General features: G+C 39.9%; 1 protein-coding gene across 2 annotated transcripts in view; it reads left to right on the top strand.

The window, feature by feature from the left end:
* The window catches only part of LBR (lamin B receptor), a 43,056-nt gene that overhangs the window by 10,902 nt on the left and 12,211 nt on the right, over positions 1-19,943 (top strand). The window contains exons 3-7 of one of the 2 annotated variants that reach the window (XM_034764678.1): positions 2,829-3,017; positions 5,619-5,702; positions 7,376-7,547; positions 11,733-11,926; positions 16,472-16,526. In XM_034764678.1, the coding sequence (XP_034620569.1) occupies positions 2,829-3,017; positions 5,619-5,702; positions 7,376-7,547; positions 11,733-11,926; positions 16,472-16,526 (694 nt within the window). Of the gene's footprint in view, positions 1-2,828; positions 3,018-5,618; positions 5,703-7,372; positions 7,548-11,732; positions 11,927-16,471; positions 16,527-19,943 lie in introns of both variants that reach the window. The other variant, XM_034764677.1, reaches the window with a different exon arrangement.

The raw sequence follows: 19,943 nt of genomic DNA, 5'->3' as shown, positions 1-19,943 counted from the left end.
TCCATAATCTTTAATCACTTTTCTATCTTGTCTAACTAGGTTGGTTTTATCCAAGTGCGATAGATTTGCCCTTGCAATACTTTGCTATGCCAGGGGCAAAGTAAAAGTGATGGGTAAAAATTTGTCTCCAGATTAGGTATCTGAATTTTGTGCTAAATACTGTACAAGTGATTATTTTTTCCAGAAACTGAACAAATATCAAATGCTGTATTTTTTTTTTAAATCTTGTACTCATCTTTTTGCCTCTCCTGTGTGTGTGATCTGTTGTCTTATGAAGAAGCAGGATTGAATTTGAGAAACAAAACCTGAAAGCTTAGCTTTCCTATAAAAAGAGTATTTGATACCATCTGAGTCACTGCCAAGCAAAGGTTTTCCCCCTATAAAAGACTATTCAAATGGGAAATTAGGAAGGCTATTAGAATGAAAGTTTACTTATTTTAAAAATGTTTTAACTCTTCTTTATGTGTATTTTAATACATCTTAAAAGGATTTGTTTGCTGTATGTTAGAGCCTCTAGCAACAGAACCCTGAAAACAATTGGTTTCTAAGAATAAGAAACATAACAAACAGGATACAAATCTTAATCTGTTTCTCACAACAGAGCTTCACATTGGTGAATTACAGGTCCTTACTTTCCTTGTGTAAACATAGATGATTTGTATGACCACAGAACTGAGTGGGAATTTTCTCAGTCATCAGTTAGGGCCTTGGATGTGTTTTGAATAGAGTTTTGCTCCCAAGTGGTGGGATTTAGATTTAACAAATTGAAGCAAAACAATATTAAGTACATTGATCAAAAAATCTAAAAAGCAATATCCTCACCCTGAAAGTCCTACCAACAGTCTTTTATACTGACTATCCTCCAACTAATGCACCTCTATTGACTATAATTGCAGAAGCATAGCCCAGGAACGAATAGCTGTGCTTTTTCAAGTAGGCAGGTCCCCAAGCCATTGAGGATAAAATTTCCAAATAGTTTCCAAATGACTTAGACATTTAAATTTTTACTGAAAGTCAGTAGGATGTAGGCCTCTAAATCACTGTGGCTTTGTCATTATCAAAGACAGGTGGTTTCTTAATACAAATTAGAAAATTGAGTTAGCATAGACTACCAACTTAACCTGCTAAATTGTGCAAAAGCTATAGATTATCTTGTCTTCACTAGGATTGGACATCAAATAACCTTATTTGGGTGATGTAATGTCTACACCGGCAATTGAACGACAAAACTCTTTCTCCCCCCCACCCCCAAGACAAATGTTTTGCTGGCGATCCGGCCATGTCGCAAAAAGCTGGGTAGTGTAGACATAGCTTTAGACATACTTTTTTCCTAGTGAAGATACAATCTTAAGTGCTTTTGAAAACTTTACCCGTACAGTTTTATATGTGAAAAACAATATCTTAAACTCCATCCAGAAACTAATGTGGATCCTGAAACATTGGTGTTATGTGTTCTTAGTGAGAAATACTGCTTTTTAAATGGACTGCCACATTCTACAGCACTCTGTTTCCACGCTGACTTAAAGTGTGTTGCCTTGTGCAAAACACACTGCAGTAATGTAATAGTCAGGTGATAAATGCCGAGTTCAGAGTAACAGAGTTCACATCTGAATGAAGTGGTTTCAGTCTCCTGGTCAAATATAGATGAGTCTTCCTCACCACAGCTGCTAATAAGATCATTGAGCAGCAGCTGGGAATTCAACCATACCATCACAATGCAAACTTTAACAAGTAGTAGGTATACACCTTACATTAAAGGGAAGATAATTGTTGTCATGTCATATTTTATAGTTGCTTCTCCCAGATTACCTTAGTTCTATTTTAGACTGAGGTCTAGTGGGTATAACTACGTCACTGAGGGATGTGAAAAATCCACATCAGTGAGCAATGCATTTCTACCAAGCTAATTTTCTGGTGTAGACAGTGCTATGTTGAGGGGAGCATGTTAATCCACCTCAATGAGAGGTGGTATGTCTGTCGACGGGAAAAGCTCTCCTGTTAGTGTAGTAGCATCTTTACTGAAGTGCAACAGCTAGGTCTCATCCGTAATCCTAATCTCTACAATGTCAGGGAGAAGCCATCCAACAGAACTGGTTGGACCAATGACCGTGAAATAGAGCTGGTGGTATCAGCATACTGAAAATACTGTATTTCAGTTTTCCTGAGGGAGCTGTGTACACACTGAACAACAGGGGAAACAAGTTAGAGTTCTGCAGAACTCAATGAGAGAGTACTGATGGCAGAAAATTTCTGAAAACTATTCTCTGCAATATCTGAGACAAGATCTCAGAAAGCAGCCTTTTATTCCTGCTGGGATTGTTAGAAGAGTCAGTGGTATCATAGGCAGCTGACATGAATACCTTGATTTTTACATGCCTCTAGGAGCATGTATTACAGTGTTGTTAGTGCAGTCTCTGTGCTATACCCAGGTCTACACCCAAATTTGGCAAGGGTTAAGGAGACCTGAAGCAACCAGATACTCAAGCCTGTCTTGCCTCAGTTGCTTCAGTATTAACCAGAAATGGAAGAATAGGGACTAAATACTAATGAGATTGTCCCTCCATCTTGGTCTTGTGGAATGTTAGCTGAGTAGGGAAACTTTGCATTACTACAGTCTCTCTTCAATTACTAGAGCTGAAAATTGAGTCCTAAATTTACTACAAATATTTAAACATTTTTATAGGTATTAGATGTTTTCAATGGTACAAATATATATTGAGAAATAACAGCTAAAATTACTATGTCTAATTGTATTTTTATATGACAGCTTATTCTTTCATTTAGCAAAAACTTTACAAATCGTATTTAATGTTTCCCATTTCTTTCAGTCTGTGTCATCATTTAAACCTCGAAAAAGCAATTCTTCTTCAAGTTCTCCTTCCAGACGCAGTGGTAGCAGATCCAGATCTCGTTCTCCTGGTCGGTCAGCAAAAGGCAAACGTCGTTCTTCCTCCCAAAGCAGAGAATCTAGAGATGAGAAAAAGAAAACAGTTCGGGAAACTAACTTAACTCTTCTGGTATTGGATTCATTTCTGATTGAGATCTGTCTACTTGCACTAATATGTACTGTGTTCTATAAACATGTATAGTCTGAAATGACTTTTTTAGAGTTTTTTAGAAAACTTTGATTTGGATCTGTGGGTATGTGTCCTAGATTTAAAGAAAAATTAATAGTACTGTAAATACAGGTTGAAACAAATGTCCTTCCCAGTTGCTATTATAAGCGTAGTATTGCTTATGGTCAGGGCCTGACTGCAAAATTGTGCTCAAGAAGCTCCACTTTCATTTTAACAAAATAAGTTTCCTAGCTTACATGGTTATGAAACTTGAAAATGTAAACCAAGTGTAAAGAGATGCAGTAATACCTCCTTGAAATTGCACACAACTTGAAGCACTAGTTCTAAGAGGTTTGAACTGTCCCACTTATCTTAATCATTGCTAATATTGAAATTTAAAGATGAATATCTGTGGCACACTGAAAACGTGCAGATAACATAGTCAAACTTAGTATCAAAACAAGCAGGTGCAGCAGTATTGATTATTTTCACATTTAATTCATTAAAAACCAGTATATTAAAAATGTATCTGAAGCTGCTGCAGAAAGTTGGGATTTTGGTGCAGAATTTAGGACTAGCTTGCTGTGGAGTATATGTGGTCTTGCCTATTCGTGAGGTTGCATAAATGTTTTCATTATAAAGGATCATTTTCTGATAGCTTTTAACTGTGTAGCAGTGCAGACTCACCCCTGTGGTGCCTCCTGCTGGTCATCACAGGGAATTAGCTCTGCCAGCCTTGGAGCGCCCTCTGCAGGCTGGTGATCTGCCTTGCCGCTGGCCCCCGTGTCCCTCCCAGGACCCCGGTGCCCCTTTTTCTAGGTACTGCCCCCTGGCAGTACCCCCACAGTTCTGGGTCTTCCCCTCCCTGGGGAGCCCCTACCCACTATCCCCACTTCACCTCAGTCTTGGCTACTGCCCAGTCTCCATCTAGCCCCAATTCACTGGGGCAGACTGTAGTATCAGCCACTCATCACAGGTGAAGGGGTTCGGACCTGCTGCCTCTGCCTACCCGTGGGCTGCCCCTTTGCAACCCCAGTACCCAGTTAGCCTTATCCTAGGCCTGCAGCCTGGGGGGTTTCCAGGCCGGAGCTCCTCTTGCTTTCACCCAGCCCTGCTCCACCTTAGGTACGCTCCCTAGCAGCCAGGCCTTTCTCTCTGAGCGCAGGGAGAAAGTGCTGAACTCCTGGCTCCCAGCCTTTTTATACAGGCCAGCTGTGGCCTGATTGGGGCGTGGCCCCAGCTGAGCCTGCTTTCTCCCCCAGTCAGCCCAGGCCACTTGCCCTTCCACAGCCCTCCTCCAGGGCTGTTTTAAACCCCTTAGGGCAGGAGCGGGTAACCACCCCACTACAAACTGTCAAACATTTGGATTTCAAGATGAAATTTTGCACGTTTGTTCTAACCTGGAAGTGAATTTGTGTTGAAAATTTTGATTAAAAATGGACCAGCAGCTTTTGAGAATGAAGATTAGCATGGGTGACACACATCTGCCTTCATAAGAACTTTGTTTTGGAGTGCTTCAGTGAGGAGACGGGAACTTGAAATAAGGCTGGGACATAGTTTCTGGTTTAAAAATGTGCCTTTCACTGATGCATTAAAATTATTTTTCATTTGGCTGAGTTATAACTCCTTAAAAACATACTGTGGTTTGTGCTCTGGATTTTGTTTTGTAATGACCTAATTTTCTACCTTTCAGATTACTTAAAGTCCCAGGGCATAGCTTGTTGACAACATGCCACATGCTGTGTTTCTAATGACTTGTGGCCCGCAATTCTCCTTCTGTGCATGAAGGTCCTCACGTGCTTAACAGTGGGGTTTCAACTTTCTTAAAGCTTAGGGAGCAGACATTTTGATCACTGGCATGGTAGGAGTGACTCGCTTCAGAAGAATTCATAATTTTGGTCTGTTTCCTTAGCTACAGGCAGGTTTTTCTGAGCCTCCCTGCTGTGAAGCAGAAACTGAAACCAAAACCAAAATTTTATTTCATCAGTTAGATTTTTCCAGAGTTGTGTAGCCAGACTTCAGGTTTGTCTGAAGGACATATTTGGCTCCTATTTTTTACTGTGGAAAGGTATAATGTTAAATGGCACCTTTTTGACTTGGCAGGTCTGCTCCTTTTTTGTATATCTCTGCAGAACAAACAATTTTGGGAGAGAGTGAATTAGCTTGCATAACAAAATTGTTCAAGGGACATACTTTTTGTAATTAACATTTCAATTCACTGAGTTAAAAGTGATTTGGGAACTGCACCTTCCCCTGAATTCCCTCAACTCATCCCGTTTTACTATTGCATTTTCCTACTCTTAAAGGAATTCTCTCCCCTTTTTCCTTTAAGACTCATCCAAACAGTGGAGATTGCATTTACTCATTTTCAAAAAATGCTGCCAGGTGCACAAAGTAAACAAATAGGGAGGGATAACAAAACACCTTCTCTATTTTTTTCAATTATAGTAGTCTCCTGTTGTGACAAACACCTCTGTCAGTAAATATTTGTTTAATTATTCATTATGTACTTATTTTAATTCAATGATAGCATTTAAAAATTCACTTTCTTTTTCAAACTAGAAACTGAATGAGAACAACACTAGGAGGTACAATGGTGAACCTGATAGTACAGAAAGGAATGACACTTCCTACAAAATTTTACAGGTAACAGAACTAAAAACTGTATGTCTTATGGCCACAGTAAATCTGCAACGTTACCAGAAAATAATGTTTGTTACAGTAACTCCTCGCTTAACGTTGTAGTTATGTTCCTGAAAAATGCTACTTTAAGCAAAATGATGTTAAGCGAATCCAGTTTCCCCCATAAGAATTAATATAAATAGGGGGGGTGTTAGGTTCCAGGGATTTTTTTTTTTTTTTTTTGCCAAAAGACTCAATATATATACACACACACACACACACACCCCAATGATGATTGTGAAGCTTGGTTGAGGTGGCAGAGTCAGATGGTGGGATATTTCCCAGGGAATGCCTTACTGCTAAATGATGAACTAGCACTCGTCTGAGCCCTCAAGGGTTAACACATTGTTGTTAATGTAGCCTCACACTCTACACGGCAGCATGAATGGAGGGAGGGGAGACAGCATGGCAGAGAGAGACAGAGACACAGACTGTGTGTGAGAGAGAGATGTGCATTGCTCTTTTAAGTACGCTGACCCCACTCTAAGTACACTGCCTTTTAAAGTAGATCAGCAAGTTGAGATGATAGCTGCTGCCAGCAAGCTCCTTCCCTCCTGAGCCCTGCTTTGTGGAGAGGGGGGGGGGGGGGCAAGAGTGGGGGGAGGAGGACACCCTGACATTAGCACCCCTCCCCTTCCCCCGGGTGACCAGATGTCCCGATTTTTATAGGGACAGTCCCAATAATATTTGGGGCTTTGTCTTATATAGGTACCTGTTATCCCCCACCCCCGTCCCGATTTTTCACCCTTGCTATCTGGTCACCCTACCCCGTCTGCACAGCAAGCAGGAGGCTCCCGGGAGCAGCTCCAAGGCAGAGGGCAGGAGCAGCACACAGCAGTGTGGGGAGGGACAGCTGAACTGCCCGGCAATTGATAGCCTGCTGGGCAGCTGCCGTACAGTGAACTTAGGGGAGCGGGGAGCTGGTAGGGGGGCTGCCAGTCCACCCTGGTTCCAAGCCCCCTGCCCCCCCCCCCCCAGCTAGCTCCAATGGGTTGCTCTTTCTGCAAGCAGTGGACAAAGCAGGCAGCTGCTAAACAGTGTTATAAGGGAGCATTGTGCAACTTTAAATGAGCATGTTCTCTAATTGATCAGCAACGAAGTGATGTTAACTTTAAGTGAGGAGTTACTGTATTAGTATGGTGCTATGTGTGCTAAGCATTTTACAGATTGGTATGAAGATGAGATTCTGTCCTAACGGGATTACTTACAATCTAAATGACCAATATATATATTAAGGGGAGGGCTTTGGGATGCAACACATAGCCAAGAAGAGATTGAACAGTGACGTTTAGCACTTATTTTACTAATTCCATGGCTGCTTTTTTTAATAATTTCTTCTGGCAGGGGAAGGTGATCATTTAGGTTATCACTCATCTGAAGGGAGGACTAGGGCTTGTAGAATTGGAAAGGGTGGAAACAAAGCAGACAAGTGTGGAGGGGAGGGAATATTAAGCAGAATGTTTGCCTTTTGGCTGTCTTCTCTTCTACTGCTAATATAGTTGAATACCTTTTAACTGGGGAAAAATGCATTATACTTCAGTGCTCAAATCTAAGTAATATTCTCTTAATTACACCACTCTATAGAATAAGACATGGTAATTGTTTGGTTTTTGTAACCTTTTGTTCTTTATCAGCAGAAAGTTGAATCAGAGCTAGAAATTGGGCATGTGCTTGACCAGTACACCTTACATCCAAGAAGACAGAAGAAAAAGGAAGAAATATTTTTGGAAGAGAGAGTTTTTGAGACCACAAAAACTACTGAAAAAGTATCAACAGAAACAAAGGAGCTAGAGTTTGGTGGAAGAATTGGTATGTATGTTTACAATAGTGATAGTCATGGATTTATTTTTACTTGATATCACGTTGTCATTCTCAAAGATTCCCTCCCCCCCCCCCCAATTGGGGTCATTCTTTTGGTGCTAGTGTATCTTGTTTGCCTTTGGTGACATTGATACCTCACACTTGGTTCTGTTTGACCTGCTGTGGGCAGATGAGTGATTATCATGATCTTTCTCCTTGAAGTTACTAGAGTTTAAGCATCTTTAAATTTCATAATTTGAAAAGCCAATTGTCTCAAACTCAGATATTCCACCTTTTGGAGAACTATTGAAGGCAAATGTACTTCAATGGAATTAGTATGATCAGTTTATTTTTTTAAAAAGCCAATTGGAAAGTAACTGGGTTTAATGCTGTAAAAATAAGACAAGGAAAAGTTTGGCTGAATAACGAGAGGTCAATGATTTCTGACCATTAGTTGATTGATCATCTATGGGTGAACACTTTTCAAAAAGCGATCACTCTGTATCAGTCCTAATCCTCAAAGGAAATCTATACAACACTTTCAAAAGATGAACCTGGGAGCTTAAATTCATTACTCTGGTAGACATGAAAAATCATGGACTGGACAGACACTGGATTTATGGCTTATTACAACAATCTGTAATCCACTAACTCCCTTTTTTGTCCTATGACTGCAGAGGTGTTAACAGGCCACTCTACCTTGAATGATCCTTTACAGCATGTGCTACTTATGCTAAGCAAACTGTTCCACTTTGCACTTTGTTGTGAAGCTGGGAGTGCCTTTCCCAGATCTGAAGAGGAGCTCTGTGTGGCTTAAAAGCTTGCCTCTCTCACCAACAGAAGTTTGTCACCGACCTTGTGTCTCTAACAGATATCTAAAGCCATGTCAACACTACCACTTTTGTCAGTATAACTGTCCCTCAGGGGTATGGAAAAAAACACAGCCCTGCGTGACATAAGTTACATCAACAGAAGTGCCAATGTGGACAGTGCTACGTTGGCAGGAGAGCTTCTCCTGTTGACATAGCTACTATAGAGGCGGTTTTATTATGTTGATGGGCAAGCTCTCTTCTGTTGGCATAGAGCAGCTACATAAGCAGTCTTACAGCGGCGCAGCTGCATCGGTACATCTGTAAGCTTGCTACTGTAGACGTGGCCTAACTTAGACATGTTAATTGACTTCAGTCAGCAGGGACTGATGAAATACATCCTAGAATATTTAAGGAACTGGCTGAAGAGATCTCTGAGCCATCAGCAATTATCATTCAGAACCTGTGGAGGATGGGAGAGATCAGAGGGCAAATATAATACCTATGAATAAAAGGGCGAATAAGGACAACCCAGGAAATTATAAACCAGTCATCTTAACTTTGGTACCTGGAAGGATAATGGAGCAAATAATCAAGTTGTGAGTTCCTAGAAGATAAGGTGATAAATAACTGCCAACTTGGATTTGTCAAGAACAAATCATGTCAAACCAATCTAATATCCTTTGACAGGGCAATGAGCCTTGTGGATAGGAGGAAGAAGTAGATTTGATATCTCAGCTTTAATAAGGCTTTTGATACTGTCTCACATGCCCATCTCATAAGCAAACTAGGGAAATATAGCCTAGACAAACGTACTATGAGGTGGGTGCACAAACTGGTTGGAAAATCATACTCGAGTAGTTATCAGTGGTTCACAGTCAAGCTGGAAGGGCATATAGAATGGGGTCCTGCAGGAATCTGTCCTGGGTTTGGTTCTATTCAATATCTTTTCAAATGATTTGGATAATGGCATAGAGAATAATGATTATAAAATATATGGATGATAGCAAGCTAGGAGGGGTTGGAAGTGCTTTGGAAGACAGGATTAGAATTCAGAATTATCTTGACAAACTGGAGAAGTGGTCTAAAATAAACAGGATAAAATTCAACAAGGTCAAATGCAAAGTACAACACTTCGGAAGGAATAATCCGTGGCACTGTAGCAGGATTTCAGACCGTTGTGGGAGAATGCCCCCTTTTGGTGAATGTGGCTTCTCGCAGTAAGGGTGGGGAGGCCTAGCAGACACAGATTAGGGAGCTTCCCTTGGCCTCAGAGTGGTGGGAGCTAGCAGCTAGAGTCTAGGGGCTGTCCTTGGCCTCAGGGCTGTGGGACCTAGCATTAGGCTAGGGCAGGGGTCAGCAACCTTTAAGAAGCAGTGTGCCGAGTCTTCATTTATTCACTCTAATTTAAGGTTTTGCGTGCCAGTAATACATTTTAACGTTTTTAGAAGGTCTCTTTCTATAAGTCTAGAATATATAACTAAACTATTGTTGTATGTAAAGTAAATAAGGTTTTTAAAATGTTTAAGGACCTGGGCAGTGTGAGTGCCACTGAAAATCAGCTCGTGTTTCGCCTTCGGCACGTGTGCCATAGGTTGGCTACCCCTGGGCTAGGGGGACCTGGGCCCACCCTACTCCACCAGGTCCCAACCCAGTGTCCTGCGGAACCAGTAGTCCTGGCTTCAGGCTTAGGTCCCTTGCTCAGCAAACATGTTCCCTGGGCCACTTCCTATTGTTGGTCCTGGATTCTGTAGTTCCTTCAGGGTTAGCAGCCTTCCATTTCCCACATTCTCCGCAGTTGACTGGGCTCTGCAGGCTGGAGCTCTAGCAGCTCCCTGGCAGGAGCCTGCAGCATGCATCTGCTTTTCTCTCAGCCCAGATTGATCTGAGCTGCCACCTTTTATATACTGCTTCCAGATGGAGTATGCCCGGGCGGGTGACCTCCTGAGCCCAAAGTGCGTGATTGGCACACCCCCTCACATGCGCACATACAAAATGGGAAATTACTGTCTAGGAAGGAGTACTGTAGAAAACGATCTGGGAGTTATAGTAGATTACAAGCTTAATACGAGTCAACACTGTAATACTGTTGAAAGGAAAAAAAAAGGCAAACATTGTTGTGCGATGTACTAGCAGGTGTGTCGTAAGCAAGACACGAGAAGTAATTCTTCCATTCTGCTCAGCAGTGATAAGGCCTCCACTGGGGTATGTGTTCAGTTATGGGCACCACACTTCGGAGACAGTCCAGAGGAGGGCAACAAAAATGTTCAAAGGTCTAGAAAACAAGCCCTACAAGGAAAGACTGAAAAAAATTGGATTAATTAAGTCTGGAGAAGAGTAGGTTTAGGTGGGACATAACCGTCTTCAAGAATGTAAAAGGGTTGTTATAAAAAGAGGAGTGATAAGTTGTTTTCCTTATCCACTGAGGACAGGACAAGAAGTAATGGGCATAAACTGCATCAAGGAGATTTAGGTTAGACATTAGGCAAATATCCTAACTGTAAAGGTAGTTCAGCATTGGAACGAATTACCAAGGGAGGTTGTGGAATCTCTGTCATTGGAGCTCTTTACAAACAGGTTAGACCAACACCTGTCAGGGATATTCTAGATAATACTTAGTCCTGCCTCATCTATGGATTAGATGACCTATTGAGGTCCTCTCCAATCCTACCTTTCTATGTTTCTATTTTTTGTCTTTTGCTTGCACTGTGTGACTAATCAAGATAATCTGTCTCCACTCACACTGGATCTAATATTCTAAATTAACCTGTCAGCTGCTATCCTTAAATAAAGAGTCTAGATGAAAACACAGTGATCTTAAAATTACACGGATCTAATTACATTGAACCTAGTTTAAATTGGAAAAAAAAAAAACTTACACTGACCAATTTCACAACTGGTTGAATTGGCAGTTTTAAGATTCACTGTCTTAAAAGCAATTTATTTATATTATCTAAGGTTATGGAATTCTTTGTTTATAATAGTCTGTTTCTAGAGGGAGTTTTGCTCTAAAACAGCAACACCAATTTATAGAAATGCCAGTTTAGATAATTTATATATGGTTTTACATTATAGAATTTTTTTTTCCCCACCCTCTTTCTGGTATTAAGGTAACTCTAGAGTGAGTGGTTTGTTTACAGAACTCCCCTTTTTTAAAAACAAATAAACTATGTAGCATGGTATTGTGGCTAACGCAGCCATTGTAAACACATGGTGGTAATCTTTGATAGCATTACATGCAATTGTTTGTTTTCTTAAATAAGTGTTTATCCTGGTATGAAATAATGTATGGGTTTATTAATCTACAGATTGAGAATTGCTGTTCTAATGGGACGTTTTTATTTTCCAAGTGTATCTTTTACTGTTTTGTGGTTTTTGTTTACAGGGGCCTTTTGCATGATATTTTTCCTGCCTGCCACTATATTTTATTTGCTGTTGATGTGCAAACAGGAAGACCCCAGTGTTATGAACTTCCCTCCTTTGCCAGGATTTGATAGTTTATGGGAAACCAGAGTGTTTGGTGTCTTTCTTCTGTGGTTCTTTCTTCAAGCTCTGTTTTCCTTACTGCCAGTTGGAAAGGTAAACTTCTAGTAGTGAATGTGTTCTGGAGGGTTTTGTGGGCTGGGTTGAAAGGAGGTTTGATTCCATTATTTGAAATACTGCTAATTAACCAATAACTATTTATTTATCAATACTATATTGGAATATAACTACTTCAGATTTGTTGAAAGCTTAAATTACACAACTGCCACCCTGAAAACCCTTGCTGACAAAAGTCTGATTTCTGGTCATATATCCCAGTACCTTCAATACACTATACAGTAACCATTTATCATTTAGGTATCAAGGAGTAAAATGGACTTGATGCACTGATAGACTCGTAGAAGAATGTCATATGGCAACTTTTGAGCATATACATTTTTACCAGCTTCTGTTACTGAGTTTCTATTTGGTTCCACCACCACTACATCAAATATAGGGGAGAGTATTTTCTTCAAGATATAAGCTTCATTGCTGGGAAGTTGCTCGCTCAGGAAGTCATTCCTAACCATCCCACCCATACACCTCATCGCACAATTGGACAAGTACTTTATATTGTTCTTTACCCTTTTTCTGAAGCATCAGATATTGCCCACTTCTGGAAGAAAGAATACAAAAGTAGATAAAACTGTTGGTCTAGTTTGGAATGGCAATTTCTATAGAAGTCAGCAATCCTTTAGTTTGGCTGTTTAAAATGGAGAGGATCTGTCATTGGACTCTTCATTGACGCTACTCTGGGAAACAGAAGCTTCTGACTTTGTAACACTTGTGTTAAAATTGCCACCTCCCACTTTTTTCAGACATAAATTTCACTGAGATTTCAGACACCATGCTTATAGAAGTTCCTTGAAAGTTTATGTAAACATAGCTAACGTTTGTATTTCTGTCCTTCTCATCATGTTTATTTTCCTTGCCCTCCAAATAATATTTGAAAGAATGCTTTTTAGGGACTTGGTCTACTTGAAATCTAGTCAATTAAAAAAATTAAAAACCCCTCTTCTGGCCTTCAAACAATCCACCTTCCTCACTAAGCTCATCATCAGAAGCAAGCTCCCCACAGACCAGGACACACCAACTCAAAACAGCACCAGACCCTGTCAGAACAGATGCAAAGTCTGCCGACATAGCTGCATTGCTACAGAGATCAACACCCACCACAACGCATCTTTCAAGATTTAGTGGTCCTACACATGCCTATCATCATGTATCAAATGCCCCAAACAAATATGTGGGTGAAACCAGACAATCACCCTGGTCTCGAATGAACTTACACAGAAAGATGATAAAAGACAAATACACCATGTTACCTGAGGTGGACGCTTCAAAAAGCGATAATTCCATATCTGACCTCTCAGTCCTTATCCTCAAAGGAAACTTGCATAACACCTTCAAAAGATGAGCATGGGAACTTAAACTTATAACTCTGCTAGACACTAAAAATGTAGACTAAACAGAGAGAGTGCTTTTATGGCTCATTACAGCAATTGATTATGCACCTTACTGCCTGCTAACTTTTAATTGTGCACTTCGTTTTAAGTGGTCTATAGCATGTGCTATAGGGTGATGTCATGGCAGGGGTCTACTGTAGACCATCAAATCAGGAAGAGGAGGTGGATGGGATGAAGCATTTCTAGAACAACAAAAATATGCAAAACAAGACCTGGTAGTAATCGTAGACTTTAACTACCCAGAAATTTGTCTGAAAAGTAAAACGGCAAGACACAATTTATAATAAGTATTTGGAATATGTTGGGATAAATTTTTGTTTCAGAAAGTGTAGGAAATAAGTAGGGGGACAACAATTTTAGACTTGATTCTGACCAACAGCGAGAAATTGGTAGCAAATCTGAAGGTGGAAGGCATTTTGGGTAAAAGTGATCATGACATGATAAATTTCATGATCCTATAGAAAGGAAGGTGTGAGAGCAGCAGAAGAACAATGGACTTCAAAAAGCAGACTTTAACAAACCTAGAGAACTGGTAGGTAGGATTCCATGGGAAGAAAAACTAAGGGAAATAGGATTTGTTGGCTCTTTCTCAAGAAGACAATATTAAAGGCACAATTGTAAACTATCCCAGTGTGAAGGAAAGATAAGGAGAATAGCAAGAGGCCAGTATGGCTTCATCAGGAGCTCTTCAATGACCTGAAAATCAAAAAGGAGTCTTAGCAATTTGTCCGTTTTCCACTTTTTATAAAGAGTACAAAAGAATAGCACAAGCCTTGTATGCAGTAGTACAAACAATAGGGACAAAGTCAGAAATGCTGAGGCACAAAATGAATTACACCTAGCAAGGGTTATAAAAGGCAGTAAGAAGTTGTTTAAATACATTAGGAGCAAGGGGAAAAACAAAGGAAAGTATAGGCCCATTACTTAGTGGGGAAGGATTGCTAATAACTGATATCAAGATGGCTGAGGTGTTTAATGCCTATTTTGCTTCAGTCTTCACTAAAAACTTTAATGCTGACCAGATATTCAACAGAATTAATATTAACAAGAGGGAAGGAATGTAAGCCAAAAAAAGGGGAAAGCACAGGTTAAAGAATAATTAGGGAAGTTAGATGTATTCAAATCAGCAGGGCCTGATGAAATTCATCTTAGAGTACTTGAGAAACTAGCTGAAGCAATCTTGGAACCATTAGTCATAATCTTTAAGAACTCCACGGGGACACATGAGGTTCCAGAGGACTGCAGAAGGGCAAATGTAAAACATATCTTTTTAAAAAGGAACAAAGAGGACCCAGGAAATTATAGACCAATCAGCCTAAGTTTGATATCTGAAAATATACTAGAACAAATTATCAAAAAATCAATTTTGTAAGTACCTAGAGTATAATATGGTTACAAGTACTAGCCAAGCCAGTAAGAACAAATCATGCCAAACCAACTTAATTTTCTTTAACAGGGTTAGTGGCCTAGTGGATGGGGGGAAGTAGTGGACATGATATATCTTGGTTTTAGTAAGGCTTTTGACACAGTCCCATGTAATTCTCATAAGCAAACTAGGGAAATGAGGTCTTGATGAAATTGCAGTCAGGTTGGGTGCACAAATGGCTGAAAGACCATACTCAAAGAGTAATCATCAATGGTTCGCTGCCAAACTGGAAGGGCATATCTAGTGGGGTTCCACATGGGTCAGTCCTGGGTCCAGTTCTAGTCAATATTTTCATTAATGACATGTATACTGGAGTGTAGAATATGCTTATAAAATCTGCAGATGACCCCACACTGTGAAAGGTTGCAGTACTTGGGAGGACAGGATTAGAATTCAAAAGGACCGTGACAAATTGGAGAATTGGTTTGAAATGAACAAGATGAAATTTATTAGAGACAAGTGTAAAGTACTTCATTTAGGAAGGAAAAATATTGCACCAATACTAAATGGGGAATAACTGGCTACGTGATAGTACTGCTGAAAAGGGATTTGGGGGATATAGTGGATCACAAATTGAATATGTGATGCAGTTGCAAAAAAAAAAAAAGGGTAATATTCTGGGGTAGATTAACAGTAGTGTTATATGTTAGCCATGAGAGGTAATTATCCCACTCTATTCAGCACTGGTGAGGCCATCACCTGGAGCACTGTCCAATTCTGGGTGCCACACTTTAGGAAAAATGTGGACAAATTGGAGAGACTCCAGAGGAGATCAGGTTTTCCAAACTTTTAATAATTTTTGTTGCTTTATAAAGAAAGGTTAAAAAAAACTGGGCGTGTTTAGTCTTGAGAAAAGACTTGAGGGGTCGACCTGGTAAGTCTTAAAATATGTTAAGGGCTGTTATAAAGAGGACAGTAATCAGTTATTCTCCAGGGCCACTGAAGGTAGGATAAGAAATAACCATCTTAATCTGCAGCAGTGGATAGTAAGGGCTTGTCTATATTACCCACTGGATTGATGGGCAGTGATCGATCCAGCGGGGGTCGATTTATCGCGTCTAGTCTAGTTTAGACGTGATAAATCGAGTGCTCTCCCATCAACTCTGGTACTCCACCAGGGCGAGAGGTGCAGGCGGAGTCGACAGGAGAGCATAGACCAGGCCTTAGGTTAGATATTAGGAAAAACTTCCTTAACTATAAGGGTAGTTAAGTGTTGGAATAGGCTTCTGTGTAGCTCAAAAGTTTGTCTCCTCCATGAACAGAAGTTGGTACAGTAAAAGATATTACCTCACCTACCTTGTCTCTATTTAAAAAAAAAAAAAGAAAAGTAGTTTCAGGTATTGAACCTGCTCCTGACTCCCTTTGTAAACCACATTTTCTATTTTATTTTCCCTTTTCTAAATGACCCTCCCTGCTCTTTGTGGGGAAAATACAAAATAAATGGGAAGCTTACTGAAGGGAAGCTGACATTATACTTTGCATTTGACAATACTTTCTGTAAACTAATTAAGTGATGGGAAGAATAGACTTTGATCTCAGTTGTTGCTATTTACTACAGAAGGTACAAAAATTTTAGAAAGTAAGATTTTCAAGTTGATGGCATGCCTCTAGTTGGTGATCATCACTGAACGTCTGTCATGTTGGCAAATGGAATTGTTTTAATCAAGTTTTAAAAAACAACAACTAGGCTTTTATCCTTTCTCTTCTAAGGTTGTAGAAGGAATGCCACTTTTGAATGGAAGAAGGCTACAATACAGAATAAATGGTAAGGGTATTCAATAGTCTCCTTTGAAATTTGTCTAATCTGTGACAGTCCGCCTTAATTAACTCACTGCCACAGGTTAATTAAAATGCACATAATGTAGTATTACTGGGGAAAAGTTAGATGTTTTGTGAATGTTTCATGTGCCCTGTACAATCTTCATAATGGAATAAGACTCTTCAATCTTTCAATAGAGTTAAAATTAATTGGTATCTTGTGCATATGCTATCTTTGAAGAAACTAGGTTGTAATTAAGATATGTTGTGAACAATAACATCATATAATTATTAAGATTATATAAGTTAAAGACAGGGTCAAATCAACAGCTCATTTGTCCTTTTTTTTTTTTTTAGTTGGTACTAAACCTTTTGCAGCCCTTTCTCTGAGGTTGATTTACATGCAACAGTCAAGCTGCTGTAATGAGTCAGTGGTATGAGGGAGACTGGACATGTGTCGAGTTCTTGTTGGAGATTTGGCTAATCAGCCATTTTTTTTAAAGATTCTATGGCAGTATGCTAGCTTGGCCATCAGTGATTGAAAGGCTGGTCTCACTAACACTGCTCTTTTAAACAATAAGTCAATTTCAATTAAGGGCCTGATTCGCTAGTACACTTGGTGATGCAAAGCAGCTGTGAAATAAGCTAAGCTTAAGTGGTCAGTGTCCTCTGGCTGTTTTTTGTGCTGGTCTGCTGTATCGGAGAATCAGCACATAAAGGTTTAAAATAGAACTGATTTAAGGTTGATGCTTTCTATCAAATCATTAGAAATCTCTCTCAGTATTATTATTTAGGTTTTTTTTTAGTGCTCAGGTGGGACACTTAAAAAAACAAGAGAACTAGAAAATTCCAAGATACACAACTATATTAAAATGGAGTGAAAATTCAGTACATACAATAACAGGGAAATAAATCATTTGTAACTATATATCATAAAATTGAGCATTAAAACCAAGGAAATTCAGAGTTAGTTACATCTAAAGGAAATCCAAATATGTTAAGGTATGGAAACACACAGGTAAGGTGCCCACACAACCTTAAATTCCCTCTAGTGACACACTATGAAAAAACCCAGTGTCTTTTAAGTGGGACTGCAAACACTAAAATGTTTCAGCCCTAATCATGGGGTTATTGCATGGCTTCACTGTAGGGGCAGAGTTAAAGTTCTGGTATCTTAATGTGTGGATTTCTTTTAAGTGTAATTCTAACTGAATTTCCTGGATTTGTAATTCTTTGTTTTGGGATAATTAATTACACTATCCCTATAGAGTGCGCATGCAAGATTTTTTTTTTTTTTTTTTTTTTTTTTTTCCTCCTGGTAACCCTTAATTGCATAGCTATGGAGACCTTCTGTTTTTTTTGTATTGGTCCTTGTCCATGGAACCAATGTGCTCTCAATCTTAACTTCATTTTAACATAGGGTTTTTTGTTGTTGTTGTTTTTGGTCGTGGAATACTATAAGATTTAGGTAAATGTACCTGTGGCTATGGTAAACATAACTTATATTGTTCTTCCATCTCTGAGGGCACAGGACGAAGTGTTCTTATATATTCATATTGCACTACTAGTTCATGAAATCCACATATAAAATGTCCTTGGAAAGTTCTACATGCCTATGGTATGGAGTTTAAATTATTCCTTATCTGTAGAACCTAATCATCATCTTGGTAAGAGTGTGGTCTGGTAAATTTTAATGGTATATTGCAAGATTGGCTCAACAGGACTGGCACTATTCTCTATGGCTTGATGGGTATAAAGTTGACCAGAATTTTCACTGTAGTGTCCACCTGTGGATGAGGGGATTAAACTTTTCAGATTGTGGAGTTCTGAATTGCATTGCTTTGTACTCTGGGAAATTTTTTTGCTTTGGGGTGTTGCTTTTGTGTGTTGGCTTGTCGGGGGCACACATTCTCCAGTATTTGATTTGTAGCTGTGCAATACCAATGAAGTGACTAACTCAAGTCAGTTTGTATTATTATATTTGGTGATTACATGTCCATGCCCACATTTTCCTTAAAATCACTCCCAATGTAACTAAAAACAGGAGAGGCTATGTTATCTCCTGTCTTTCTTGGTCGGTTATATTTCCTAGCATACTCTGGAGGCTGCTATGCAATTACTTAGCTATGGAGACCTACTGTTCTGTTGTATCTGTCCTCCTCCATAGAAACAAAAAAAAGGCTTTTTTTTTTTTTTTTTTTTTTAGATAACTCCCGGATGCTCAGTATATTGAGCAGTTTCTAGTTCAAGTAACTTCTCATGGTGATCCCTTTGTAAATACTATGGAGTTGTGCAATTTGCAGCTTTTGAAAGATATACTCATGCAGTCAGGGGCTCGTTGCTTCCCTCTTTCCCTCCACAAGGTCCCCGTGTGCCACCCTCCTATGACCTTCCACTCCTTACAACGCTCCCTAAAACGCTCTTCATCACCCCCGCTTCCTTAATGCCAGGGGCTGTGTGTTGTCCATTCCCCACTCTGCCACATGCCAGGGAGACTGCCAGTCTCCTGGCCCAGAGGTTCTGTTTGCTCCATTACTCCCCCATACCAGGTCCCTTAATCTCTCCTCATGCTGGAGCTGTGTGCACGCCCCCTGTCCTTCCATCATTATTATTTGTAATTTTTCTGTCTGGAGAGAAGTTATTCAGGGTGTCACACATTTAAACTCTGTTGGGAAGATGGGCATAGCTGGATTAGCATTATTGTGCTGGAAAGCATTATTGGGTGCTATCAACTAGTTATTTGATCTACAGATAATTGCAGAGGTGCTTGAAGCAGTTGGATTGCTAAACAGAGGATAGGGTCTTTGTGTGTCCTCCCCCCCGGGTTTTCCAATTTTCCCTAAAATCAATAAGGTTCTGGCTACTGATGACCAGACATTTTAGAATTAACTCAATGTGGCATTCAAAAATTAATGTGTTTAAAGAGATAGAGGAATGTTATCAAGTTGAGCCCTCGCAAGCTCGGAGAACAGTAGAGCAAAACTTTGAAAATAAAATAGCCATACAAAAATACATCTGGAGAGTATGTATTCTGGGCACGCTCTCCTTTGTTGCTATTTACTGTTTCTGGACCAAAGGTTTCCCCTCCATTATTCAAACTTCTCCAGCAGAGTGAATGATCACAGGGTCCTACCACCCCCAATCCCAGCTATGTCTCTTACACCAAGGCCAGTGGCAAGAGACAAGGATATCTGGCTCCGCTTTATCCTAGGCTTCAGGTAACAAGTCTATTCCTGACTGCTTTCCTACCTGGCAAGCAATGTTAAGAGCTTAAGTTCTTGCTCTCACCTTTCCACTTCAAATAAGCAGTTCATCCTATAGGATCTCTTAACCCACACTGGCCCCATTCTCCTCAATGCTTTCACATCTCCTGTCCCTCCAAGGACAAGAAGTGCTTCAAAAGGGCCCTCCCATGTTTCTGCTG

Source organism: Trachemys scripta, chromosome 3 (assembly GCF_013100865.1).
Source record: "Trachemys scripta elegans isolate TJP31775 chromosome 3, CAS_Tse_1.0, whole genome shotgun sequence".
NCBI classification, from domain to species: Eukaryota; Metazoa; Chordata; order Testudines; family Emydidae; genus Trachemys; species Trachemys scripta.
This window is presented reverse-complemented; position numbering and strand designations above follow the sequence as displayed.